General features: G+C 44.8%; 1 protein-coding gene across 5 annotated transcripts in view; it reads right to left on the bottom strand.

Annotated features, from left to right (window-relative positions):
- Positions 1-3,062: 3,062 nt before the first annotated feature.
- Fam78b (family with sequence similarity 78 member B) overlaps positions 3,063-27,694 on the bottom strand; it is a 98,851-nt gene continuing 74,219 nt past the window's right edge. Inside the window, exons 2-4 of one of the 5 annotated variants that reach the window (XM_045159478.1) lie at positions 15,475-16,156; positions 15,225-15,320; positions 3,063-6,095 (exon numbers count right to left, since the gene is read on the bottom strand). In XM_045159478.1, the coding sequence (XP_045015413.1) occupies positions 15,634-16,156 (523 nt within the window). In that variant the 3' untranslated portion in view covers positions 3,063-6,095; positions 15,225-15,320; positions 15,475-15,633. Of the gene's footprint in view, positions 6,096-15,224; positions 16,157-27,694 lie in introns of all 5 variants that reach the window. The other 4 variants (XM_045159474.1, XM_004651948.2, XM_045159457.1 and 1 more) reach the window with 4 other exon arrangements.

Raw genomic sequence — 27,694 nt, 5'->3', positions numbered from 1 at the left:
CTTTTGCCGTGCAGCTCACTTCATTGGTCTTTAATTATGCAAATATAGAGTTCCATGGAGAGAAAGGAGGGCATGTGGGATGTGGAAGTAGATTAACTTGTATAGGGAACGTGGGACTTTCTGTGAGGCAAAGAATGATAGTTCAATTCCTCTTCTTCAGGTTTGAAGTTGGGCTGGCCATTGGAGTGTCCATGGGGACCCAGATCTGGGCTCAGAGCCCAGGAAACATGGTGAGGTCACTATGTTGGGGAGAGCAAGGACTCAGGTTGTTGACTTGGTATGTCATCCTGGCCTGTTGGGCATTCTTGGAGAAGAGAGTGGTGCGGGGTCTGGCCAGCACTACACCTGTGTCCCGGACACCCTGACAGCAGTGAACTGCTGGCCTGCCGCGCGCAGTGGTAGGACAGGGATGGGTGGTTAGCAGGAGCAGGTTAGCCTGACTCTCTTTCTGCTTGCTGCTCTCACTTTCTCTGGACAGAGTTAAGGACACAAGGTTTTTGAGAAAATGAGGAAACCTTAGGAAGGGATCATTATCTTTTCTGCCATAGGAATGCAAGAGGGTTCCAGTAATTAATATGGGAAACGAAGTAAGTGGCCATATTTGTAGCACAAGTTGATTAGGCATGTGAGACATTCCTTCACGTAGGTAGCAAAGTATATAGAGTTTTGTCTAAGTAGCCTGTCTTTGAATGTTTTCTTTAAATACGTCATAATTTAGTTTCTTTAAAATTCAGAAAATGTCATTGTTTCTTTCCCCAAATCATGACAGAGTCAACTGTGGAACTTTCTGTATTTTTTTTGGAAGTGAGAAAGAAATACCACTGATGCTTTCAGTTTGCTTCAGCTGTTGCCCTGCCTCTCTAATCCTCACGGCTACATCACAGCTGTGTATGCACTTGTATTATAGTAGTGAGTTTGGCCACTTTACTGTTTATTTCTTAAGCAAACTAAGGAAAGGGGGTAACTATATTCTGAGGCATGGGGAATTGAACCCACGGCTTCATGTGTATGAGGCAAGTGCTCTATTAGTAAACTATATCCAGAAATCTCTTCTTGTAGATAGCACACCTCAGACCATGCTTTCTGACACAGAGGATGCAGGGGTTTCTAAACTCTGTGGTTTCTTCCTACAGAGTTGACCATGTGCTGGTCTCTTGACTTGGCCCATAAGCATGCTTAAAAAGTAGCCATGCACAATAGAGGTTCTTGTCCTATGTATGCTTTTTTGTGAGGCAGGGTCTCACTCTAACCCAGGCTGACCTAGAATTCACTATATAGTCTCAGGCTGGCCTCAAACTCACACCAATCCTCCCATCTCTGCTGAGATTAAAGGTGTGAGCCACCACGCCTGGCATATATGCATTTTTTTTTACAGGAGTATAACCTACTATTTACTAATCCTTTTCTCTGTGTCTCCATCTTATTTATTTATTTGAGAGAGAAAACAGCAGCTCAAGAGCAAGAGAGGGACAGCAAGAGAGAGAATAGGCATGCCAGGGCCTCTAGCTGCTGCAAGCACACTCCAGATGTATGTACCATCTTGTGCATCTGGTTTTACATGGGTCCTGGTGAATTGAACCTGGGTCCTTGGGCTTTGCAGGTAAGCACCTTAACTGCTAAGCCATCTCTCCAGGCCTATCTGTCTTCTTGCTCTCTTTGTTATGTCTTTTTGTCATGTATATGTGTGTGTGTGTGTGTGTGTGTGTGTGTGTGTGTGTGTGAGTGAGAGAGAGAGAGAGAGAGAGAGAGAGAGAGAGAGAGAAGAGAGAGAGAGATGACAGAGACAGAGAGAGAATGAATTAGTGACTCTCAGCCTTATTAAAACTGCTGATCCCAGAGAAGAGTCATATCTCTTATGGACAATAACCATGATAGATATGAATAAAGGAGAGAGGAGCTGGTAGATGGATGACACCAACCACTTACCAGTTAGGCTCTGGTGCCCACTGTGGCAATGAGGGCCAAGGTGTAGGCAGTGGGAAGAGGCAGAAGGAAGGCATGGCAGAGCAAGGGGCTTCAATGCCTTCCCACCCGTGGAGTTCTCAGAATCTAAGTACATATCGCAACCTCCCTCCCAGCCCTGCCCTTCCCACTCTCACTTGGATGAGGTCTGACTTTTTAAAAATGTGTCTCTCAGAGAGAGAAAAGGCAAAAGACCGGAAACCTAACCACCTTCAGGAAGCCATCTCTCCAAAGTTAAGAAGTGTACTCAAAAGCAGGGTGCAAACTGGCCAAAGGCACTCCATTTCTAGAATATTCTCGTTCCAACTTCACAACGTTGAATCAGAGACTAGTAGAGTGCTATCATGTAATGTTTGTGTCTTCCTCCCTAAATTCATATGTTGAAATTCTAAACACACACGGTGATGGTGTTAGGAGATGGGGCCTTTGGGAGGTGATCAGCTCATGAGACTGGGGTCCTCACAGTGGGGTTGAGTGCACTCATGGATGAGGTCTTAGGGGGCCTGCTCACTCCTCCTCCTCCTCTTCTTCTTTTTGTTTTGTTTTTTCAAGGTAGGGTCTCACTATAGCTCAGGCTGACCTGGAATTCCCCATGTAGTCTCAGGGCTGCCTCAAACTCATTGTGATCCTCCTACCTCTGCTTCCCGAGTGCTGGGATTAAAGGCGTGCACCACCACGCCTGGCTTGTTCACTCTTCTTGCATGTGAGAGAACCCAAGGGGAGGTTGTCCATGTGCCCGCAAATGGACCCACACCAGTCACAAGTATGTGGGAAACTTGTTAGTCTCCAGAGCTTCAAGGAATACATTTGTTGTGTGCACAAGCTACATGGTCACTGGTCTTTGTTGTGCAGCCTCAGCACATGATCGCTGGGAAGGGGGCTCCCTGTCTTTCCTCTCCTCACAGTCGTCTGTGTCTCTTTCTCATTGTAACGTTTGGAGTATGTGGCCTAAAGTGTCACAGCTTTCCTAGCTAAGCAGGTCTCTTGCAACTGTTTTCTGTACATTCCAGACTCTGTGTGTACCTGGAGTCTCGCCTAGGTTTTGTGGAAAATCAGGGACTTAAGTTTTAAGGACCAAATTAAAGAGAAATATACTTTGCTGTCATTGTTGAATACATACTGTATTTTAACACTTTTTTTTTAATCCCAGAGAAGTGAAATGCAACATCCGTTTAAGTTTATGTAACATCCAAAGACTGACGACTCAGAATTTCCTAATGAAAGTCATTTTTAAGGCACTCTGCAGAGCCAGCTTTCGTCTCTTCCTTCATTGAGTTTTTCTTCAAACTGCAGCAGAATACCTGGCTTCTTTGTCTTCAGCGACACACACATGCTCATGCTCTTAACCTGCGCTTCTGTCCCCGACGACACTGGAAAACAGCACAGTTCCAAGGGCGGGGAGGGGGCATACTTGGGGGAAGGTAAGAAGACAGCAGAGGCCACGTACACACGAATTAACTGATACAGCAGAAGCAGAAACGAGAAGAGCAGGAGGGAAATGGGACAGGGTGGGGTGGACCAGATGGCTGGTGGCCGATGAAAAAATAGGCTGCATTTCCCAATGAGGTTTAAATTAATTTAGCTGATTTTTTTTTTTAAAATACTTTTTCCATTTTTAAAGATAGGGCCAATGCAAGGGAGGTATCTCAAAATGATGGAGCATGTGTGTCGGTAAATGTGCTTGCTTGTGCTCATGTATTTATGAAGGGTGATCCTGAAGATAGGCATGTCTTGGGGGTGAGATTCTAAAATGCCAGCTGATTTAAACACAAAAGGTAATTCTCATACTGCGCCTGAAATTCCCACCATTAGCGCCACTTTTTCTGATTAAGGCATTATCTGTAGTCCCAATCGACACATAGAGGTCACCTGGGAAGTGTAACGCTCAACTCTTTAGCACCCACTGACTGAGCTGGCGCCCATCACAGAGCAGGATCTGGGAGAAGAGACTGGGGACAGGGTCCTTCTGACTAATGGAGAGAAGGCATGGTGCTATGAATTCAGGAGAGGACGGCTGGGCAGCTGAGAGGGCGCTGAACGCACTTGCTCTGGGAAATTGCTCAGAGTGGGGGAGATGAGATAGGAGAAATGAACTGCCCCCATGTTACAGACTTCCCTGTGCTCGCTTGCTCTCTCCCTGTAATGGATATGACCAGCAATTTTTTTTCTGTGTTTATAACGGCTATGGAATTTACTTGGGCCCATGATGAGTGCCATGCCAGTGACACTTCACTGAATGAAAGACACCAGGTAGGTCATTACTGTAAAATTGCAGTCCAGAGTCCCCAGAGATGTGGGTGGTTGATATATAGTGCACTCACGTGTGCACACATCCACATGCTCACACACTCAGTCGTCCTCAGCAGCGAAGATCTCATAAATGTGAGAGATGAGGAGTCTCTCCGTCATCTAGAGTCTGTTTGCTTAAGGGTTGCTCTCAGGTTGTCTGGCAAAGGACTGGCCTGGGGGACAAGGTGACTCCTTCCTATTCCTAGGGGACCCTCAGTTAACTCAGCAGCTCTGCAGGAACAGCTAACTGTTGGGTTATAAAGATGGGCACGAGTCCTACCAGGAAGTGGGCTGTGGAGACATGCATGTCAAGAATGTGCCCTTTGCCCTCTTGGAGCTCGGGCTAGTTGAGAAGGTGCAGGTGGAGAGTGGACCTGCGCAAGGAAAAGCCTCGGTTGCTGGAAAGTCAGAACCTGGGCAGGCACCAAGCTCAGATGGGACTCTGGGGACCTGCCACCTCCTCAGGACCTGCCCAGGCTGGTGGGGGAAGGTCCAGTGAGGAGGAAGAAGAGCTGCAGGAATGGGAAGGAACTCCGGAGGAAGCTTGAGAGCTAATGGAGAAAGAGAGCTGGAGGGGGAGCAGGGGTGGAGAAGACACTGTACGTTCTTCCTCACCACAGTTTCACATGGGAATCCCCTGGATCACTGAAAACCCTGCAGCCTCAGCTTCTACCCTTATCGATTCTGCCATTGTTGTCTTGGGGAGAAAACCATGCCTGGTGTTTCAAGCTCCCCACAGGATTCCAATGTGCATCAGGTGTTGGGCACATTGCACCAGAGCCGAGTGAGAGGCCTAACTCAATGGTCAGCATGGAGTCAGCTGGCCAGCCTCACGTGAGGTCAGGACGGAGGGGAGAGGGAGCACAATGTAAGGGGCAGTGGGTGGGGGGATTCTGTGAATTGTCTAAAAGGTTGAGCTTGTGCTGATTTGCGTGGCTTTATAGCTTGCTAGCTGGTGGTTTCTAATCCTGTTTCTGGTTGAAAATCTGGCTGGGGAGAGGGAGGTATTTGGGCACAGGGAGAGAATTTCCTCTGTCTTTTCTGTGGCTTCAGATAGTCGTATTCACTGTGCTCTATGGGAGCCACAAAGACAAATTCAGGACTGATGCTTCAAAGATGGAAATGAATTTTCTGATGTATAATAAATACATATCCCATATATAAATAAATCGGTGAATATGCAAATCAATCAATCAATCAATCAATTAGTAAAACAATGCACACCATTTTGCAGTAGTTCTTCCTTCACTCTATGGATCTGGTAACACAAACTCTGCCTATGGTTTCCTGAAGGCACCCAGCAACGTCATGGCAGGGCAAACAATGGCCTCCCATGGACCTTATAGAAACTTCAGAAAATGAACACTGACCATCCATGTGGAGAAAAGAGGAGAAAGGGAAGAACCACATCCCCTCTGTTTCCCACCCAAGAGGGTGGGGTGGGGAGGCAGGTTTGGAAACCGAGACTGGGCCATGTTTGGTGTCTGCAGCCCAGGCCGATGCAGCTTTGTCTTTGAGAGGCTTCCCTTGAGGGTTGGGATGGGCTAGAGGTCTGGGTGAACCCAATCTCTCCACACACGAAAAAGATACTGCAGGCACAACTCCCACTTCAACATAACTCCCCACGAGCCCACCAGCCAGTGTGCTCTGGCACGTGAAGGTGGGGGAGGAGATTCTGGTCATGGGACAGGAAGGTGGTGAGAAGACAGGCGTGATGGCACTTTTAGACAGGAAACCAACTGTCCCAGGGAATCAGCTTCTGGAGCCACCAGCCACTGTGCATTTCCTCCTCAGTCTCTGTCATTGGTTCTGCTTGCTGGGCTTGCCTTGTCCTAGCAGGAGACCTGAATGCAGACATGGAAACATGTAAATAGAATAGGTGTTATGACACTGACCAAAGAAATGGCATTCCCTGAAAGAAGACGTTCATCGTTAGAGCTCCCTAGGTTTCATGGGGAAGACAGCTGAAATTCTGTGCAAAGTTCTGAGTACCTTTATGCACATTTCTGCATTAAGAAGGTCTATAGCTTTCATCCAGTTCTTAAAGGCTGAAAGACTAAAATTTATTAAACGGTTTCTAAGTCACGTGTGTTAAGCCCATAAGGCACAAAAGAATCTGCAGAAATGGTCAAAACAAACAAACAAACAAACAAAAAAAACAACCAGTCCTTTAATGGCACTGTTCATTAGCATACCTGGCAGGAATCTGCAGGAACCTGAATGACTAGACCTGTATGATGTAACCAGGACTCCTATCCCTGGCTCATGCCAACATTACCAAAACCTTCTTCTTGGGTATGTGTCTATATTGTTCAACTTGAAATCACCAATAAATTCTTCTTTAAAAAGAAAACATGTGGAGGATGATGCCGTGCAGTGGCAGAGCACGAGCCTTGTGTGTTCAAGGCCCTGGGTTCAATCTCCAGCACCACAAAAGCAAAACAAAAGAAAACATTGAGTCAAGACTGTGGGTCCTTGTGTATACTGCTGCATGTTTTAGTTGTAGCCTTCAAGAAGTAGGTGAGCTGAATTGTTAAAATAAAAAAAAAAAGTAATTTTGAATGTACAAAGAGAGTTACTCTGAGTTGAAGCCAAACACTGGGCATTTCTTCTTTCTTCTGTGATTAATATTTTCCTATTTGGGTCCTGATTTTTCTTTTGGACTTACAAGGAGGTATTTCTATAATGGTATGAATATTTTTATGATTACAAATTAAGTAATATTTGCTTTTTCAGATCGCATATGTAATTCTACTTTTTAAAAAATTATTTTATTTTTATTTATTTGAGAGAGAGGGAGAGAAATAAGCAGAGAGAGAGAGAGAAAGAGAGAGAGAATAGGCACTCCAGAGCTTCCAGCCACTGAAAATGACTTCCAGAGTTGTGCGCCACCTTGTGCATCTGGCTTATGTGGGTCCTGGGGAAAAAACCTTGGTCATTTGGTTTTGTAAGAAAGTGCTTTAACCACCTAAGCCATCTTTTCAGCCCTGATTTCACTTTTAAGAAAAAAAAAATCAGGTGGGAGAGATGGATCGGCAGTTAAAGGTGCTTGTTTACAAAGCCTGATGGCCAAGGTACAATTTCCCAAGTAGCCACATAAGCCAGATACACAAAGTGCCGCATGCATCTGGAGTTTGTTTACAGCGGTAGGAGGCGCTGGTGGGCCTATATTCACACTCACTGTCTGCCTTTTTTTTTCTGTCTCAAATAAACAAATAAAAATATATATTTTTAGAATGAAAAAACAATCCCAAGCACTTATGTAGATGGTCAAATAAAACTTTGAATTGTCTGAATTCATACACAACCCATTATACATAAAAATGGGAACTTAGCCTAAAATCTATTCTACAAAGTGTCCTATAGCACTCTGTTCACTGGAATAGTGGCGGTGCTCTTTGGTAAATACCTGACAGCTCCTTGTCTGCAAGAATGTGATTGGTCAGAATTGATTGTAGGCACTGACTAGGCCAGGCTTTGCCAGCTCTTGTTACCTTGCATGGCATAAGAATGACAACCATGACAAGGATAGGGAGGGGGTAAAGTACAGTATAATTCTACGTGTGCCGTGGCCTTGTACCAACTGAGAGTTGGCATGCTGCTTACAGACCGCTCTGCACAGATGCCCATGTAACATTACCAGGATGACTGCCTTATACAACCATTATATTATTATCATATCAATTCTATTATGCCTATTATATAATAGCGATGCCATGGGTTAGTATTTTTGTAAAAAAAAAGCTATTGCATGGCCAAGTTTTGTCCATCAGTTTGCCCAAAGCAAAGTACAAGATTCTCAGAGCTCTCTGCTAGCATGTTTTCACAAGCCTACAACTTTGGGGGCAGTGAATATGGCACTGAGAATCAGACTTTTTCCTGTTTCACAGACTCAAAACCAGACCTCAGGAGTCTCCAGGTCCCAAGACTAATCTGTGCCATTGAATATCATGTTTGGTACAGAGATCTATTTGGTAAGATCTACTTTGCCAAAGACAGAAAGACAAGATACGTTTTGGCTACAGAGGGTTTGGAATACGCCTGAGTTTAAAGTCACTTGTTTTACAGCCAACTTCTCGTGTCCCTTCTTGTGGTCCCTGTGCCCAAAGAAGGGATCTTTCTTTGATTCTGTGAGTGCCTCCTGTGATAAGGCCAGGCTGTTTAAATCCATGAAATTCTTTACGTGAGGCAGCAGATGTTCTTAGTTTTCTGGTGTGTGTGTGTGTACATGTATGCACATGCACACAAGGGTAGCTTCTTGGTCTCTATTCATCTGATTTGCATGTGCAGAGTGTTTTTTTTTTCCTAATTAATTAGAAGTAATAGCTTTCCCTAGTTTCTGGTGCATGAGGGAGTGAAGTGGGAAATAATTTAATTGGCTGTCTTGCTTTCAAAGCCCAGTTTAATGAAATAGTTCTCAGCCCAAAGTGCATGCATTATCTTTCCTGTTATTTTTCCAATTAACATTTCATTGGCTCATGTCTGTGTGGGATATTCTAATTGGTTTGAAGGGTGGAGGTGAAGGGGTGCAGCAGGTGGAGAGATAACCTACTATCTGTTCCACCTCCAGTGCTGGGTTATGTACTGATGGAGTTCAAGGATTTCCCTGACCCCTTTCTTCTGGTAAGCACACAATGCTTAAGAGAAGCCATTGCAAACTTATCACCCTCTGGGGCTAGAAAGAGACTGGACCATTGCCCTAAAAGGCAGACTGGCTGATGTGCTGGGCAGAGAGAAGGCTAAGGAGACATTTTTCAAAGTTCCAGGCTTCCTTTGAAATGTTATGACCCAGTGATAAATGAATGGATTCTGTGGCTTCCTATGACATCTATCTCCCTGAGGGTGGGGTTCTGTTTAGCCTGGTGCATAGGAGAAACTAGATACAAAGATTTGTTGAAAAAAAAAAAAAAAGACTATTCAGAGGCCTTCCAGGATAGCTTCCTTGCACTGCTGTTCTTCTGTAGTAAACAGTGAGCTGATGTAAGTCTCAAGGTCAGCCACTAGGAAGGCAAGCCAGGACCCTGGGCAAACATCTAGGCTGCTCTCACAAGGTCACACAAACACACAGACCTGAGAAAGAGCATCTTCTTACAGTCTAGATGTCCTAGTGTCTTGCACAAATCACCCTTGTCCTAGGCCTGACATGAAGCCAAGCACCCTGTCTTCTTCTCTGTCTCCTCCTAGTTCCCATAATGCTGGCCATCAGCCAACCTGAGTCATCCGTGGACTCAATGACGCTTCCGTGAAAATACTTGTGGCTCTCTGTGGCCCTTCACAGTCTCCAGTGAGGGCTGTGTGGCACTGGTTCACGCTCTTTCTTGGCCCCTTCCTCCTCACTGCTGCAATTCTGGCATCTATTTTCACTTCTACTGGGCATTTCTGACCCAGCACTCAGCTGTTTTAAGAATCAGCCCACGTTTTCTGGGTTAGCCAAGGACAAATATGAACTGGGAGGCAGAAAGGAGGCTCTAAGCTTGGCCACATGGCACACTGCCCAGAGGCCTTGGCTTAGTATTTGTCCTGGCGAGAAGAGCTGGTTAGGTGCTCCTAGGGAGCACACGTAGGCTCAGCTGGGAGAGAGGCATAGTTTGGGGTGTGGGGCAGGAGAAGCAGCTGGAGGAAAGCAATTCAGCTCACCGAAGGGGACAACAGAGAATGGGGCTACTACAGGCAGATGGAGGGGATGCTATAACCACACACACCTCCAGCATGGCGTGACTGCCTGGGGTCTGCATGCTGGGCAGGAAGAAGCACTTCCTCATTTTATTTATACTCACTTGACAGAGTCTGTAAAGTCACTTCCAAGTTGTGGGGTTCCAGCCAAAGCTGGAGGGACAGACAGGCCAGTGGAGAACCACACAATAGTCTGAATAGATGTATTTCCCCATTTTGTCATCTCATTTCCTAATGGGAAAGATTCACTTGCTCCTGGCTGGCTTCTATAGCAACTTAAATCCAGCAAATGGTGCTGGGATTTTATGTCTGGCTTAGTCCTGATAGTCACCTCTCCTCCCCAAAAGGCCTCTCGGAGTTTCTAGTATCTTCAGGACTGTGTGCCATTCTCTTTTCTTTCTGTCGCTGCCAGGATATAGGCCTTCTCCAGAGAAGTGGCAGGGGGTTGGGGGGAGAGCTCAGAGCCCTCCGGATTCCCCGCAGGGGGCCATGCCTTACCAGGCCAGCAATTCTATTGATAAGGCAACGCTTTAGACATGTGGCAGTGTTTCAGATATCACTGCAGTGTGTATGGAAGTTGGTGATTAGAACTGCCTTGGGAGGGTCCTAGCTGACCTGGGGGCAATAAGATTGCACTTCCCTACAGGAATTCCTATAAAAGCGCTTGGGAATGGTTAAATAACCTTGGCTGTCCTCTGGTCACTGAACTAGCAACTGTCTGGAAAGCCTTCCATAGGCAGATGTCCTACCAGGGAAATGAGAACCAGATGTACTGAAGATCTCAAAAGAAATTAATGGCAATAAGACTGTGGAGTAAAAATATCTGTGTGCACTGAGCCTGCTCACTCAGCTCCTGTTCTATCTAAAGATCATTTAGGCTTAATTATAGAGTTCAGGCATTCATTGGGCTTTTGATTAATTTTCTTTTCAGCCTGGAAAGTGTGTGAGTGTGGTGGTTCTCTTCTCTCTCTCTCTCTCTGTATGTGTGTGTATGTTTACATCTTTCTTTGCAACTCAGTTGGGAGCTGGCTCTAGCAATGTTTAATTGTGCCCTCAGTTCTAACAAGAACATTCAATGTGCCAAGCAGGGCTTGGAAAACCATTGTTTCTGTTGCCTCCGCCCCCCAGGCTGCTCCTGCTCTGTGTATTGAGGGGCTACGGGTGGCAGGCAGGCCATGCTCAGCTGGGACCTCAGCTGTAGGATGCATGCTTTCTGCCTGTTTTTGTACTTGTGGTGTTTGAGGGATTCTGAGACCTGGAGAGCAGGTTTCCTACTCCATTAATTATGACTCCTGTGCTAAAGGCTGCCGAGTGACAGCCAGCTCCCCCACAACACAGCCCTTGACAGGCATTTTTCTGGGCCAACTTCCCTGGGGATTACAAGGTTCTTTGCAGAGGAAAACAGTGTTCATTCTCTCATTTTTAATAAACCCACTTGGTAGATAGGTAAGGACTACATGACTGCGCAGGTGAAAGTGAATTGCTTTCTCCTTTCCTTTCTCCTCTTTTGTTCTCCTTAAATCAAGACAAATCAAGGGACAGAACCATATACAGGAAGAATGTGGGATTTTTAAGCAAAAAGGCCCAATTTGAATCCTGACTCCTGACACTTTCTGTGTGTGTGCCTATGGGTATTTTAGTCTCTCTGGTCTTAATTTGCTATCAATAAAATGTGGGCCATCAGTAAAATAATAAAACCACCACCACAGTGTGGCACTTATTATAACATTATCTGGAGATGAGAAAATACTTGTGAAGGCTTTTGGTAAAATATGTTATCAATCATCTCTCTTTCATTTTACTTCCAAGAATCACTTCTTAGAATGATTTTTTAAAATTGTTTTTTATATTTTATTTATTTGAGAGAGAGAGAGAGAGAGAGAGAGAGAGAGAGAGAGAGAGAGAGAGAGAGAGTAGGAGGAGGAGAGAGAGAGGATGGGCACACCAGGGCCTCTGGCCACTGCAAATGAACTTCAGATATGTGTGCCACCTTGTGCATCTGGCTTACATGAGTCCTGGGGAATCAAACCTTGGTCTTAAAGCGTCACAGACAAGAACCACTAAGCCATCTCTCCAGCCCTTAGAATATGATTTTGATCTTTGACATATCATTTCTAGCTCCACAGGAAAGAAAGTTCTACAAGTCCATGGAAAGGCAGCCAAAAAGAAAACTAGCCTCCAACCTTCCCATGTGCCACAGAACATGGGATATGATATAAATACATCAGAGAATTCACAGCAGAACAGCTATCACAGATAAGAAGCAATATGGAATATTCATGTATGTATGATATACATGCACATGTGTGTTCACATGTGTGTGGGTGCACATCTCTGTGTGGGCACATGTGCATGTATGGAGGACAGAAAACCACCTTGGGTGTCATCCTTATGACTGCCACCTGCCTCTTTTTGAGATAGTGTTTCTCACTGGGCTGGAGCTCACCAATTAGGCTAGAGTTGAAAAGCAGTAGGCTCCAGGATCTTCCTGTCTCTGCCTCCCCAGTGCTGGGGTTCCTGGTTCATACCACTAGGACTGGCATTTTACAAGGGAACTGGGAATTGAACTCAGGACCTCATACTTTAGAGGCAAGGACTTTATTCACTGTGCAATCTCATCAGCCCCTAATGTTTGACATTGTAGTAAAAAGGCTCTCTCTTGTTCCTTATAGGATAGGCCCAGTTGTCTTTAATTTTTAGGCTAATTGGTTTGTGGGTAAATGATTCAGGGATGATGACAATGTTTTGGCTGGAGACAAGGGGAGACTATGGGTCCCAGGTGATCTGACTGTGCTATAAGATGAGACCCTGGGAGATCCACATCTTCTCTCAGCCTATGCTGATTAGTTATGTGACCCTGAATAGCTGACCTAATTTAACTGGGCCTCAATTTCCTTTGAGATCATAAACTAAAAGATCTCAAAGATGACCTCATTTAAGAAGTTGAAATCTGATGAAGTGCTCTTTCATAGAAAGGATTCAAAAGTCTTATGCCACTAAGAAACTATGTGTGTATAGAATTCAAATATAGCCTAGAGGCCACACAACTAAAGCTGAAGGATATAAATAAGTCCTCTTAAAAGCTGATGTCACCTGGTGTCTAAACAGACATTCTCAGAAGGAGGAAGGCCTATGAGAAGATGGAGATGACCCAGCAGGGATGCCAAGGTTAATTCTCTCTTGCAAGAGAGCCCTTCATTTGGCATTATAGTGACTAAGCTACAAAGCAATGATCTATAGATCACAGGGAGAAAGGAGATCATTTTCTTGTAAAATAATGATTACTTTAAAATAATTGGCCACAGGGCAGTTGAATGTTCTGGCAGGCTGATTTCAGAACTGAGAGACCCAACTGTAGAGCTCACAGTAGTATCAAATGACAATCAAGGCAATGCATTTTTGGGTTATACTTTTATAAGACCTTTCCCATATTTTTTCTCATATATTACATCATTCCCCATAAAACTGCCTTAAGGGTAATCTCTTAAAATTCTGAAGTGTAATTCTCTTTCCTCAGGAAGAATACATCAGGTTAAATATGTTATACTTTATAAGTATAGATATGCCTCTAAAAAGCTGTATTATGCATAAATATCATACCTTAACATGCTATGGAAATTTGAGGACTGAAACCTTGCATTGGATTTTGTAATATTAATTCATTCTCAACAGGTTTATTTATAGTAGGGCTACATGGATTAGAGTCCAAGAGCAGTATTCAGCCCGCTTCCTAATCCTGGAAAAATGGCATATAATTCAATGGGAGGGAGAGATAGTTGCTTCTGATGTCAGTGTGGAATGTAAGTAGCTTTAAACAACAACCATGCAACAATATGGGGCTACTCTTCCTGTAAGAAAACAAGGAAGCATGGGAGACAGAGACATGTAATTTTAACAACTACATTATTTCTAAATGTAATGTCTCCAGGTCTTCTCTGTAAGTCACTGATATTTCATTTATGTGTAGCTATGAATAATTTGCCATCAATAACTAATCTATCAGACTGATGGCTGAGGTGTGGAATTAACACTACATAATGTGGAGTGGACTTGTTAAGCCTCTTATGTAAGCAAGTACTATCCTCTGGGACCAGAACATGAAAGAAATTAGACCAAATTGCATTTTAAATAAAAGTAATGAACAAGCCCTCCTGTTTTTCATTCTCTATCTCATACTTTGGTAGATGGTTGATTTTGTAGTCAACTACAGGATTTGTAATAATTGCTCTAGACTTGAACTTTCTCACCTCTGAAATTTACTCGTTATATACACAATAATATTATGAGAATTTTCTGATTAGTTTTCATAGGGAGTTTTTGAACAAGGGAAACATATATTACAATTTGCATTATTAAAATAAAAGAAAAGATCATTATTGGGGAGATGATTGAGGCTGGAAAGGCTGAAAAAGTTCTCACTGCAAAGATTAGGAACTCTAAAAGATTTTCATACGGGCTTGATTAAAAGACACCTAGCTTCCTATCCTTATTATATAGATGTCAGCAACATAGGTTGCTTAATATAAACACTCAGATTTTTCACCAACAAACTCTGAAGATAAGCTTTAGGAAGCACTTTCCCCACATGTGTTCAAACAGTTAAGTAGAAATGCAGTGAAACAGATAAAAATTAACCTATGGGTACACACAGCATGTGTTGGGTAAAGGCTGTAGGTTCATTTGCAGGCACTGCTGGCAAGTCTAGATACTATGATATATGTATCCTGTGTGCGTATGCATACATGTTGACACTTCATTGTCAAAATGATCCAGAAACAAAAATAACAAACTGTTCTTTTTCGTTGAAAAGCTCTTGAAGCCTTACACGAGTTCATGACCTATCTAATCTTTGTAACGTTAGGGCTGATGATGGTGACAGAATAAACAGTGGCAAACAAAATTCCAGTTTGGATCATTGAAAACACGGGCAGGGACCTAAGTGTCATAGGTACTACAGCAAACAGGATCCATATATCCAAATACTGTGTCTAACAATACTTTGAATACGCAATCTTTGGAAAGAGATGGGTGGATGGAACCATTCTCCGCGGGTTTGCTTATGTCAGCACCTCGGACAGTTCCCAGGAGGCCTCTCCCTCAGAAAGGAAGCGCGGCACCATCCCTCCAGTTTTCTAAGTGTTCCTTTCATTTCAGTGAGTGTGTTGACCATCACCTAATATTTGGTTATTGACATTTGGCATCCTCTATAGTAACAACTTACTCTTTTCTCTCCCCATCACCCATTATCTTTCACAACCAGTTCCCCAACACCCTCCAGTCAGACCAAAGGGCTGTCTTACAAACACCTGGTGTGGATGTTTTCACTCCCACTTCTAATTGGTTGGGAAGCAGCATTTGCCACAGGCACTGTTTAGTTTCATTTCCATCCCCTGCATCTAACAGGAAAGAAATGGTCAATAGTTCAAATAAAAGAATCATCCTGGACAGCTCCAAAATATGGCTACTTGCATGGTCATCACAGCAAGTCTGTCAAATCAGTGGTCTTTATTCCTAAGAGGAAGGGGCTTTTCCTAAGGATAACGGTCCTACCACCCAAGAAGCAGCTCTACTCTCCTCCAGTAGCTGCAAAGGCTGGCAAACCAAGAGGTCTGCTTTGGCTCAGAAACTCAGTTTGGCTCCTGCCACCTCTGGCAACCTCACTGCGTGTCTCAGTGGCATGTGCTCCACACACAGTTGGCCAGTCTGCTTCTATTTAGGAGGTATTACAACCAGAGGTGGTCCCCGCTTGGGCCTCCACATGAGGACCTGGGCATCGTTAGCATTGGGCTTCACTAGTGCATTAGGGGGGATGGGTTCCATCCGGCTCAAGATCCGGGGCTGCTCCTGCTGAGTCCTGCCCACCAGCCGGGCCCGCTGTCCCAACAGCTGAAGAGGGTCCACTTCAATGTCCACCCTCATCCTCCACTTGATGGTCTGCAGAATGATCTTCTCCTTGGTGGTGGTGTTCATGGCCACAAGCCAGGTAGTGAAACTTTGGTCCCTCTTGATTCTCGTGAGCAGTGGCACATTGCTGTCACTCACTGGCACTGCCCATGTTACACTGGGGTAGAAGTTGTCATTCATGCTGACGGAGAACCTGGAGATCTTGTTGGTGGGGCCAACTAGGGTCACAGTTTCTGTGGTGTTTCCGTACCAAGGGTAGCTCACCCCATCTGAGTCACTGATGGCTTTAACTCTCCCTTCCCTCAAGTCAGGCAGTTCCCAGCTTGACCTGGCAAATCAGAAAAGATGCATAGAAAAGAGACTGAATGAATCTTTGAAAAGCTGGAGAGATGCCCATCACTTACTAACACAAACAAATCAAACAAAATGGGGAATGTATAGGGAATTCCAACTAAAAAGTTCTGTCTTAGGATTAAATTGAGAAAAACAAAGTCAAAACAGAAATTAAAAAAAAAGAAAAACTAGCAATGCCAGAGCTAGGGAGATGGCTTACTGGTTAAAGATACTTGTTGGGCTAGAGAGATGGCTAAGGCGGTTAAGCGCTTGCCTGTGAAGCCTAAGGACCCTGGTGCCTGGTTCAAGGCTCAATTCCCCAGCATCCACATTAGCCAGATGCACAAAGGGGGGCATGCATCTGGAGTTCGTTTGCAGTGGCTGGAGGCCCTGGCATGCCCATTTTCTCTCTCTCTCTCTCTACCTCTTTTTGTCTCTGTTGCTCTCAAGTAAAGAAATATAAACAACAACAACAACAAAAAGAATTTAAAGATACTTGTTTGCAAAGCCTGCTGGCCCAGAGTTTGATTCCCCAATATCCACATAAAGCCAGATGCACAAAGTGGTGCATGAATCTGGAGTTTATTTGCAGTGGTAAGAGGCCTTGGTGTGTCCATATGCTCTCTCACTTTCCCTTTCTTGTCTGTCTATATGTCTTTCTCTCATAAAAAAACAAAACAAAGAAAGAAAGAAATTAAAGAAAAACAGCACTGCCAAAATAAGTTAAATAAAACTCAAGGTGACCCAAAAGGAAAGCAGAAAGCTCCAAGTGGCAGTTGTGAGGCCACTGAGAGCCATCAACCCACCAGGGTGTCACTAATCAGCTGTTCGAGGTAACCCAGGACAGGCTTCCTTGGTGGGAAGAATAATTGTGGGTAAGGTTTGATTTCAGGAGGAGATGGTGGTTGAAATTTAATGTTCTTGGAATGAGGTGTCAGGTGGAAAGGAGGGATAAAGGAGGCAAAGCTCAAGGTCACATTAATTTCTTAGAAAAGCCACAGTAGTAGAATTTCTACTCATCCAAGAAGGTTGTTTAAAGTCTAGCCACAAGCCAACACAGAGAATACAGAGAAGGAAAGGGTACAAGGAGTGCTGGCCCCTTCTGAAAGTTAACCGTTCTGTGAAAGTTGCAATTCAGGCTGACATGCTGTCTCTGCTGTGCTTTCCCCTGGCTTTGGGTCCAGCCTGGGAGCCTCCCCGCTCAGCCTGGAAAGCTTGCCACTCTATCTACTTTTCTTGCATGTTTCCCACGTTTCACAAAGGAAGGTAGGAGGACATGCACTCACTCCTGGACTAGTCATCTTTTCCCTGCCAGGGATCCTCACATGTAGCAACAATGATGTAAGAATGGCAACGACTGGTATTTATGCAGCGTTTACTGTACTCCACTGTGAAAAGTACTTCCTGTTATCTTAGCTCGTGCTGAAAATATTCTGCAATATAACCGAAATTTATTTTCATTTTCCACATAAGAGGAAGGAGGCTTAAAAAATGTTAGGTACATGTTCTGTAGATTCTAAGACATAGGTCGTTTGACTCAGAAGCCATTTTTTTTGTGTGTGTATGTGTGTGTGTGCAAGATGGTCTATGTGTAGCAGTGTGCATGCACATGTATGCAATGTGTACGTGGAGACCAGAGGTCAATGTCAGGTGACTTTGCTACTTTTCCACTCCATTTTTATGAGACAGGGTCTTTCACTGAATCCAAACTTCAACCATTTGACTAGATGTTCCAGTCCCCAGCTCTCCAGAGGACTGTAGCTGTGCTTCCCGTGCCTGGTATTTTACATGGGTGCTGGGGATTGGAACTTATGTGGCAAGCTTGTTACTTGCAGCACCGTGCCCCCAGCTCCCAACTCTATGCTTCTGACCACTGTACCACAGCTCTTCCAAGTACGCTTACACAGTAATGGAAGAAACCAGAGCAGAGGAGACTTAGGCTCTCCAATGAGCTAGATGCTCCCTAGGCAGCCACAGGGAGTTAGACTGGGCTCTAACAGAGCCATTCTCCATAGTTCCAACTCTGGGACCAGGAATGATGCTTAGTAATAACACTTAAGAATTCAATATTTAAATAAAGAAATACAATTGTTGCATTCATCAGCTAAGCAATGGTGCCTTTGTTTGATATTAAATGTCCTCCTCCTAGGAAGAGGCAGAAGATCCTATAGGGCTTATTCAAATAGTCTAAAAGGAAGTTACATGGTAAAATTGATGTTGACAATGTCTCAGTATCCCTTGCCATCACTTGGGGACATGGAGACACTTAACTGCTGCCTCCACAGCACTTCCAGTGCCAGTCGGCCCATCATAAGTGAAGGGAGGCTGGGCCTCCTGGGGCGGAGGTAAGCCCACAGCTGCAAGAGCCTCTTTTCTCGTCTTCATGACCTTGATAACTGCTGGGAATAATTGTAGTGTGTCAGGGTTGGCAGAAGCTGAGTATCAGGAAATGACTTGATGCAGTTAGACAGAGCTCATTCTATGAAATATGCTTGGGTAGCTGTGCCAAGGATAGCTCCCAGAACATTCTATACCCACTCCTTACTGTGTGCCATACAATCATGCAAGGGTCAGAGTGATGGAGACCCAATCTACTGATCTGCTGCTTGGGACCATGAAATAATCACACTGTGGTCATTGTGCCCTAGCTAACCCATTTACTTTTGTGTTGCCTAACCCAGGTTTATCTTAGTTAGTGATCATGCCCTATGGGCCTTGGATTCTTCTGTGTTTCTGGAGTATAGGAGTTAATAGCAGTCCCAGACCATGCTTACTCCTCTCCTTAATCCTGGGCAAACACTGATATACTAACCTGGTGAACACAGTTTCAAGTGGACAGAATTTGTATTCTGTAACAGCAGTTTTCTTTTCAGGACTGGGCATTTTTCTGGCCAATTCAATTACTTCATCTGTGGAGATTTTACTGTTTACATTTCGAACCCCATATCCTGCCTACAGCCATGAGCAGAGACATAGGTTAGGTTACAGGTCAGTCTGGTAGGAAATTATAAAATTTAGTCTGGGTCCTGGCTTCTGGATAAGTTGAGATACTATAGTGAGGATCATTCCTTTTCCTCTCAGGGGACTCCCGGGAATACAGACATATCAAAAGACACTTCATCATCACGTCCCGTCAAGCATGTGGCTGGGCGTGGTCTTGGGTACAGTGACCATGGCAGTGTTCATCCTGCTGACTCTCACGGGGCTGCTCTTTTGGAATTATTTTGAGTTTGAAGCAGGATCTCTTCCACAGCCTCTAAGATTCAACATCCACCTCCATGCCATAAGGGATTATGTGGTTTTGGAAATAACCAAAATTCATTATGACTTTAGGCCTAGTGAGTATAGCGTGATTTTTCTATTAGAAAAGAATCATATTTTATTTTTTTCTATGAATACTAGATATGTATACTTATCCCAAGGCAGTGTTTTTTTTTCACTTTTCAATTTTTCCCAACAAGAGTTATGCCTATAAAATGCACAACTTGTTTATGTAGGTGATAAAGTGGCTTTGACAATGGTTTTCAGAAGAGGCTTTGAAAACATTCAAGAACGGTTGTAGCAAAAGTCCCCCCATGACCACGTAAGGGGACTGACTACTGTGAACAGAACACTGGAGGCACTCACTTTGGACTCCACTAGGCCAACATTGAGCTTGTCACCCACACCATAAACCAGAACCTCTTCCCATCCGGCTGCATCTGACCTTCCAGCTCAGAAGTGAGGCAAACTTTGGTTCTTCACATCCCTTACCTAGGATCTCATTAAGACTGAAACACGTGCTCCCCCGTCCCTAAGGGATGCTTGACTTTATGTCTTTTCCTCTATCCAGCAGTCACTACTCTCATCCAACCCTAGTTCTCAGTACCTTGGACAGGCTCTCCTGAACTGACCATAACTGACCCCTCTCCATCCAGTGCTACTCCCTCCCAAGTTCATGTCTTGGCAGCACAAAGTAGTCAAACATGCAAATATGTTCGTGCCTCTTCTACACAGAAGACCCTTCCCAGCTCCTCTAACATGGAAATAACAGGCTCACCCAGAGGATAAAATCAAGTTCCTTAACAGGACACACATGGCTGTCTGTGAGATGACTCCCTTTGCCATGGCCCCTGCTGCTTCTCACCTCGGCCTCTTGGCTCTGCGTACACTGCTCTCCTTCCTGATAAATGTCACCATGCCTAACCACTTATCCTTTGAGAATCATCCCAGGAATCAGCTCCCCCAGGAAGTCCTTTTTGCTATGCACTCATGGATATACCCAAATCTACAGGTGCAAGATTTTTTTTTTAAACTTTAGCTGTTACAACTGCTTTCCCATTAGTTGATTTGGGGGGGGAGGAGCATTGTGATTTATTTTTGAATCCTGGATATTGCTTGCATACAACAAAACAATCTTCACTAAAGGCTGTTTTGTTAAAAAAAAAAAAAAAACCTTTTTTACATGTCTGTGTGTGTGGTGCATGCATGTGTGTGCACACCCCATTCACCTGAGTGCCGAGGCCAGAGGAGAACAGCGGTGCTTTCTACTCCCTCTATCACTCATCTAAAATGACATCAGTGATCCCACAGCTTGCCATTTTCTTTGAGGCAAGCCCAACAGACTGTCCTTTTTATACGAGAGAGAGAGAGAGAGAGAATTGGTGTGCCAGGGCCTCAGCCACTGCAACTGAACTCCAGACGCGTGTACCCTTGTGCACATGTGCGACCTTGCGTGCTTGCCTCACTTTGTGCATCTGGCCTATGTGGGAGCTGAACACAGCTCCTTAGGCTTATGCAGGTTAGTGCCTTAACCACTAAGTCATCTCTCCAGCTCCAGTTTGCCATTTTTATAAACCCCGGAGATTCTCTGATCTCTGCTCCTTGGGGAATACAGATGTGTTTGACCACAAGCAGCTGTTCATGTAGGTACTGAGGAATCAAACTCACATTTTCTCAGGCACTCTAGGGTCCTATGCTAATGTGGGAAGTGCTCCTACCCACTAAGCCATCTCTCCAGGTCTGGGATTCACTGCTTTACCCAAGTCATTTTCATGCATTTGTTCCTGGATTGTGGTAGTGCTTGTATATGAAATAATCCTTTATAACAGCTTTACATGTTATATACTTACTCATCTTTAAAATCTAACAGCTATTGTTCATTTGACATCTATTATTAGGATAGAAGCACACCTTGCACTGAATAGCTTTTTCTTAAGAGGTAAGCAAGCCATACTTAAGCTGAATGAATTAGTGAGCACGAATGTGTTTTAGTGACTGTTCATGCCAACAAATTTTTAACATACAAAACGTGAGTGGTACAAACTCCAAGGGATACAGAATCCAGGGACATGGACATCTACACAGTGCTAGAAGGGAGAAAGCTTCGTGAAGAAAATGGATTAAAGACAGGCACTCCCCACTGGGAGATTTTTGTCAGAGGCCAAAGCAACATCAAGCATGAACACAGAATGTCAGAATGTATGGGAAACAAAGACGGGACCATGTCAGGTGGGTGGGGAGGTGGGTGATGGGAAGAGTGAAACCAAGCCAGGGGAAAGGGTGGTCTCAGCTTGTAGAGTGTCTTTACTAATAGGTTTCAGCACCTAGACTTTAGCCTAGAGGCTGTGAGACTTTTGTGCAGGAGAGTAATGGACCAGGGTCCAGTCTTTGGTTCTCTTTGCCATCTATTCACAGTTTTTTGGTGATCCCATCTGGTCTCCATGGCTTTAAGTACCATATATATAGACAATTTCCAAATTTATATCTCCAGTTTGGATTTGTCCTTTGGGCTCTAGATCCACACACACCCAACTATGTATTTGTTAAGAAAGTCTGGAATCACTTTTGACCACTCTCTCACATGCAATACACACTTACTAGGAAGCACTGCTGACGCCTTCAAGTCTCTTAGACTTCAGCCCCTTACCGCATCTCCATTACCACTAACCTGGACCACGCCAGTTATCTTCCTGGATTATGCAACTGCTTCCTAACTGGCCTATTCACTAATACCTCTGGTTCTGTTTCTCTGGTAATTTCTGGTAACTTGGGGCCAAAGTAACCATATTTAATGTATGTGAAATCATCTGTTTCCTGCTCAGTGTTTCCTTTAAAGTTTTAAACACATTTTATTTATTTATTTGAGAGAGATAGAGAGAAAAAGAGGCAGGTAAGGAGGGGGGGGGCTTCTAGTCATTGCACAGGACCTCCAGATGCAGGTACCACTTTGTGCATCTGGCTTTGTGTGGGTACTAGAGAATTGAACCTGGGTCCTTTCACTTCATAAGCAAGTGCCTCAATGGCTAAGCCATATCTCCGTCTCCAGCCCTTAAAGTGTTTTTTTTTAAACTTGTTTTTGAGGCAAGCCCAACAGACTGGTCTTTATGTATGAGAGAGAGAGGGAGAGAGAGAGAGAGAGAGAGAGAGAGAGAGAGAGAGAGAGAGAGGGAGAGAGAGAGAGAGAGAATTGGTGCACCAGGGCCTCCAGCTGCTGTAACTGAACTCCAGATGCATGCATCACCTTGTGCATCTGGCTTATATGGGATCTGGGGAGTCAAACATGGGTCCTCAGGCTTCACAGGCAAGTGCCTTAACCACTAAGCCACCTCTCTAGCCCTAAAAATCTGTTTAATTAATAATTTTCATAAATGTACATGATGTTTGTTAGCATTTCAGTTTTAGAATTTTAGAAATAAATTTAGATTTTGTTAGAATTTTATTTTACTTATTTGAATTGGGAAAGAGAGACAGAGAGAAAGAAGCGGACAGAGAGAGTGAGTGTAAGTGTGCCAGGGCCTCCTGCCTCTGCAAAGGAGCTTCAAACATATGAGCCACTTGGTGTATCTGGATTTATGTGGATACTGGGAAACTGAACCAGCCATCAGGCTTTTCAAATAAGTGCCTTTAACTGATGAGCCATCTCTCTAGCCCTTTAATATGTTTTTACACCTCCTAACCCGCTCAGGAAAAGTCCAGGTTCTTGTGATGGTCTGTGTGGCCTCACATGATCTGGTTTCCCATTTCCTTACTAACTCCATCTCCTTTTCTCTCTTTCTTGCTCATTCTGGTCCCATGCTATTCACTGAACATGCCCAGTGAACTCCCATGTCAGGTCCTTCACAGTTACTTTTGGTCTTATTTAGAATTTCCTTCCCTTGGACACTCAAAGGACCTACTCCATGCCTCCACCATCCCTGGCTCTAATACTACATCCACATACCTGGCAACTACATTGAAACTGCAACCTCCTGCCCGCTCTCTCCACCCTCCCCTGACTCTGCTTCATGTTTTTTCTCCGTAGCACCTTCTAATATACCATACAAATGACTTTGTTACTTCCCCAGTGTAACACTTAAGCAGGCAACGGTTACAATATTCTTTATTTATTGGGACATCTTTCATCCCCAGAATAGTGTCTAGCATACAGGAATTGAAAATTATCTTCTAATAAGTAAGAAGTGAATTGACCTGACGTGAGGAGACTATGGCTTCAATGTGGATGCTGTGGCTTTTGTGGAGTTGACTAGAAGATGGAAAATGGCTGTGATATAAGGAGAAGTTCATGGCTAGAGATGCACATCTGCCAAGTACCTACTGGAGAGAATAAGGTGGCAAGGGGTGATGGTAATATCTGTAAGGATGAGAAGCTTTTCAGATGGGAAGAGACAAACAAGAGTCTATGAGGCCAAGAAGTAGCCACTTAAGGGGAGAACAAGCTTCCAAAGTCCAGAGAGCTCTAGGAAGTTGACAGTGTCAAAAGCCACAGAAATCACAGACAGTGATTTGACAAGAATTGACCATTGGATTTGTCAATTATGGAGACAGTTGTATTAGGACAGGCTCGTGGAGGCCATTCTCCAAGGGGTTATTGGGAAACAAGAGACAGGAACACATGAGAGTTCAGCTAATGACTTTAAGAAGCTGAGCAGTGAAGGGAAGAAGGGGCACGAAGGAGACAGCTAAATTGCTTTTGCTTTTAAGCCCAGGGCTATTGTTTACTAGCTCTGTGAACTTAGACAAGCTACTTGCTCTTTTGGTCCCAATTTCCAATGCATACAAGAGGAATGAAAAATAGCACTTATGTGATGTCCTTGGTGTGAGAATTAAGGGATGTAATGAATGTACACAGCAAGTATGGCACAAAACAAGTGACCATGAAACTGAAGAGCTATTAGGTCAGAGAGGCGGGAACAGGATGAGAGAGAGGGAAACTAACAGCTCTTCTTTTTTTTTTTTGGTTTTTCGAGGTAGGGTCTCACTTTGTAGTCTCAGGGTGGCCTTGAACTCACAGTGATCCTCCTACCTCTGCCTCCCGAGTGCTGGGATTAAAGGCGTGCGCCACCATGCCCGGCTATAACAGCTCTTCTTTATTATTATTTTTTAAATTTATTTATTTGAGAGCGACAGACACAGAGAGAAAGACAGATAGAGGGAGAGAGAGAATGGGCATGCCAGGGCTTCCAGCCTCTGCAAACGAACTCCAGACGCGTGCACCCCCTTGTGCATCTGGCTAACGTGGGACCTGGGGAACCAAGCCTCGAACCAGGGTCCTTAGGCTTCACAGGCAAGCGCTTAACCGCTAAGCCATCTCTCCAGCCCTAACAGCTCTTCTTTATGCAAGCGCTTGACAGCAACCACAAAAGGCAAGTGTTGCTACAGTTTATTCCTCAGTATGCAAAGCATGAGAAAAAGCTCAGAGTGGATTTCTAAAGTAGCACAGACGTTGGATTTGAACCCAGGTCTCTCTGAGCTCAAATTCTAGCACCTCTGCAGTATCACACTTGGGGAAGATCACTTTTGAGCTCTTCATCTTATCCATTTTAATTTCCCTCTTTTGTTTGTTTGTTTTGAGATAGTGGCTTTCTCTTTGTAACTCATGTTGGCCTCAAACTTGTGGCAATCCTCCTGCCTCAACCTCCCAAGCACCTGGATTACAGGCATGAGCCACTATGCTCAAATAACCCTCTTTCCTTAAAGTTTTTGGTGAACAAAGCAAGTACCCAAACTGCCCTTAGGAGTCGTGGGTGTCTGTCCACGTTCAGAGCTAGCTGATATCAGGTAAGTCACTTCTGTCAGCCTCATGATCCTTATGTGTAGAATGGGAAGAAAATCAATTCTAGCCATCCCTACCTCTCAGAGCTAATGCAAGGATCAAATGAAGCAATATCGTAGGAGCAAATGCTTCATGGAATGCAATGTGCTCTGCTGGTTCCACTTATTACCTCATTCCCAGCCTTCTCCTCACTATGATAAACTGTGTTTTCATTTCAGACAGCCATTGACCCAAAGCTCACAGCTAATTCACTTGCCAATGGGCCTAATAGTGAAAACATTGATTATTACAACCTTTATGCTTTCTGCATCCCACTTTTAGAAGAAAGTGGAAAACCTCAATCAAATGGCACATGCTAAGTATCTCATTCAAATAAGCTGTCTCTGGGTTCAGGTCCAGGCTTCCCCCATACCCAGCCAGGGCCACCAGTGCCCATGAAGGCCAAACAGACTAGCCTCTCAGGAGCCCACTCTGTCCTCCCTGATGCTGGTAGCCATTGAAGAGCTGGGGGTGGGGGAGGCTGGCAGCAGTATTGGAGAAAGGCATGCGTAGGTAGGCAAGGGCTCTACATCCCTTGATGGGGCATGTGGGATGGGAGGCAGCAGTGGAACCCTATGTGGAGGACTGAAAGTTTCAGGTTTGGAGAGCTTCCAGGGTAGGCCTGGGATCCAGGATGGCACTATCCTTAGGGACTGTGAGAGGAGCCCTGGCCTGGCCTTATACTTCAAAGGGACACACTTTGGTATCATTTGGCCATAGCCTTCCACATTGGACAAGGCGTCTATGCGATAGAAAGGACATGTCCTCTCCTCCTGCATCGCCCCTCTGGCTTCACAGGACCACAGTCATCCCGCTTCTAATGGCTCCAAGGACATCCATAGGGTCCACCCAGGCCTCTGTGTGTCCAAGGACAGTCCATTGTACTATCTGTGCACTCTTGTGCCCAAGGGATAGCCAGAGGGTAATATTTGTTGGGGCACGCACAGCATTTGGGTGCACACGTTGGGCGTCTGCACGCACATACGTGAGAGTGCGTGTGGCGCAGGGACAGCGGTAGGAAGGGCAGTGGGTGGGTCTGGGCCGAAGGTCACCTTCTCTAAGCCTCTATGTTATAGCACAGATGTGGAGGAAAATACAAACATTCTAAACGTGAAGCCCACCTTATAGTTATGAGAAAGGCACACGTGCCTACGTAGGAGAAGAGACCTTATTTGACTCATCATTCTGCTACTTCGACTTATAAATGTTAAAAAGTTTAGCAAGATGGTACTCAAGCCTTCATATTCCTACACTGGAGCCCACAGGCATTAGGAACAGGCATGCTTTGAAATCTAAATCCCCAGGCCTGGAACCCTGCTTAGTTCTAATCTAGAGTTTTTCTTCTGTTATGTGTGTTTTTACTCACATTCAACACTCGCACATTTACTTTGTACATCAACTGCATGAATCAGGGATCATTCATCTTCCCATTATGCAGAAAAGAACTTGTCCAAGGTCACCCAGCTAGGAAAGGATGGAACTGAGTGGCATTTCTGATTCGAAACCCTTGACATTTTATGGTGCCTCCTTGGTACTAACTAAAAAGTGAGAATAGTCACGGATGACATAGGCTGGTACACGCTGCTCTGACCGTACCAGCTGTTCAAACATGAAACACTTTGGAACACTTGTGAACAGTTCCTCTCTTTCCCCACAATGCCTCCCCGCTGGCTATCCAGGCTTCCCCAAGCCCCAATTCTCCTGAATCCATCAACTAAAGGGTTAATGCAGGCCAGGCCGAGCAGAGGACCTCTGAGATCCTGCCCCACGTCGGAGGCAGGCCGAGGAGCTGTTCTGAGACTATCACCCCACCATAGCTGACATGTAACTTCCTGAACGCTGGCTCTGTGCTGACAGTCTGTGGTCTAACCGCGGTCTTGAGCCTGCTCATTAAAGGACTACTGGCCGCTGCGTTAACTGGGCTGCACTTACAGGGTGGTCAAGAGGCTCCCAACCTTTCTCTTCATCTGCACAGCTGGAACCTAAAAACTTACCATTCAGCAGTGTGCAAAGTTTGGTGACACAGAACACTTTCCCTGAGGACTCAAACCCTTCTCCATGTAACACTGAAGAAGAGAAAAGCGCAATGTGTTTCCTTTACGGGACAGATCTATGTCATGTCTGGCTTTGCGGCACCTTTCCCTCCATGCCCCTCCCTGTGAGGGGCTGGCAGTAGCTCCTGGCACAGCGGTGGAGCAGAAGAGGTGTGGGGCAGGCCGGGCTGGGCTCGGGGCTGGGAAGAGGTCTCTGGTGCCGGTGGAGGAAGTCAAGGGAACCTATACCATGACCCTGAGTTACTTGTTGAGTCATGAAGCCCATTGCTTTTGGGCAGGCCACACAGCTCCTCATACATCAGTTCCCAGTCTTGGTCCTGGCCCACATCCCAATTCTCAGATGGTTTGCCTCATAATTGAAGAGTAAGTTTTAAAATTAGGATTTTCCTCATTCTGCACTGTTTAT

Source organism: Jaculus jaculus, chromosome 1, assembly GCF_020740685.1.
Source record: "Jaculus jaculus isolate mJacJac1 chromosome 1, mJacJac1.mat.Y.cur, whole genome shotgun sequence".
NCBI lineage: Eukaryota > Metazoa > Chordata > Mammalia > Rodentia > Dipodidae > Jaculus > Jaculus jaculus.
The sequence above is the reverse complement of the archived record's forward strand: the minus strand, read 5'-3'. Positions and strand labels throughout refer to the sequence as shown.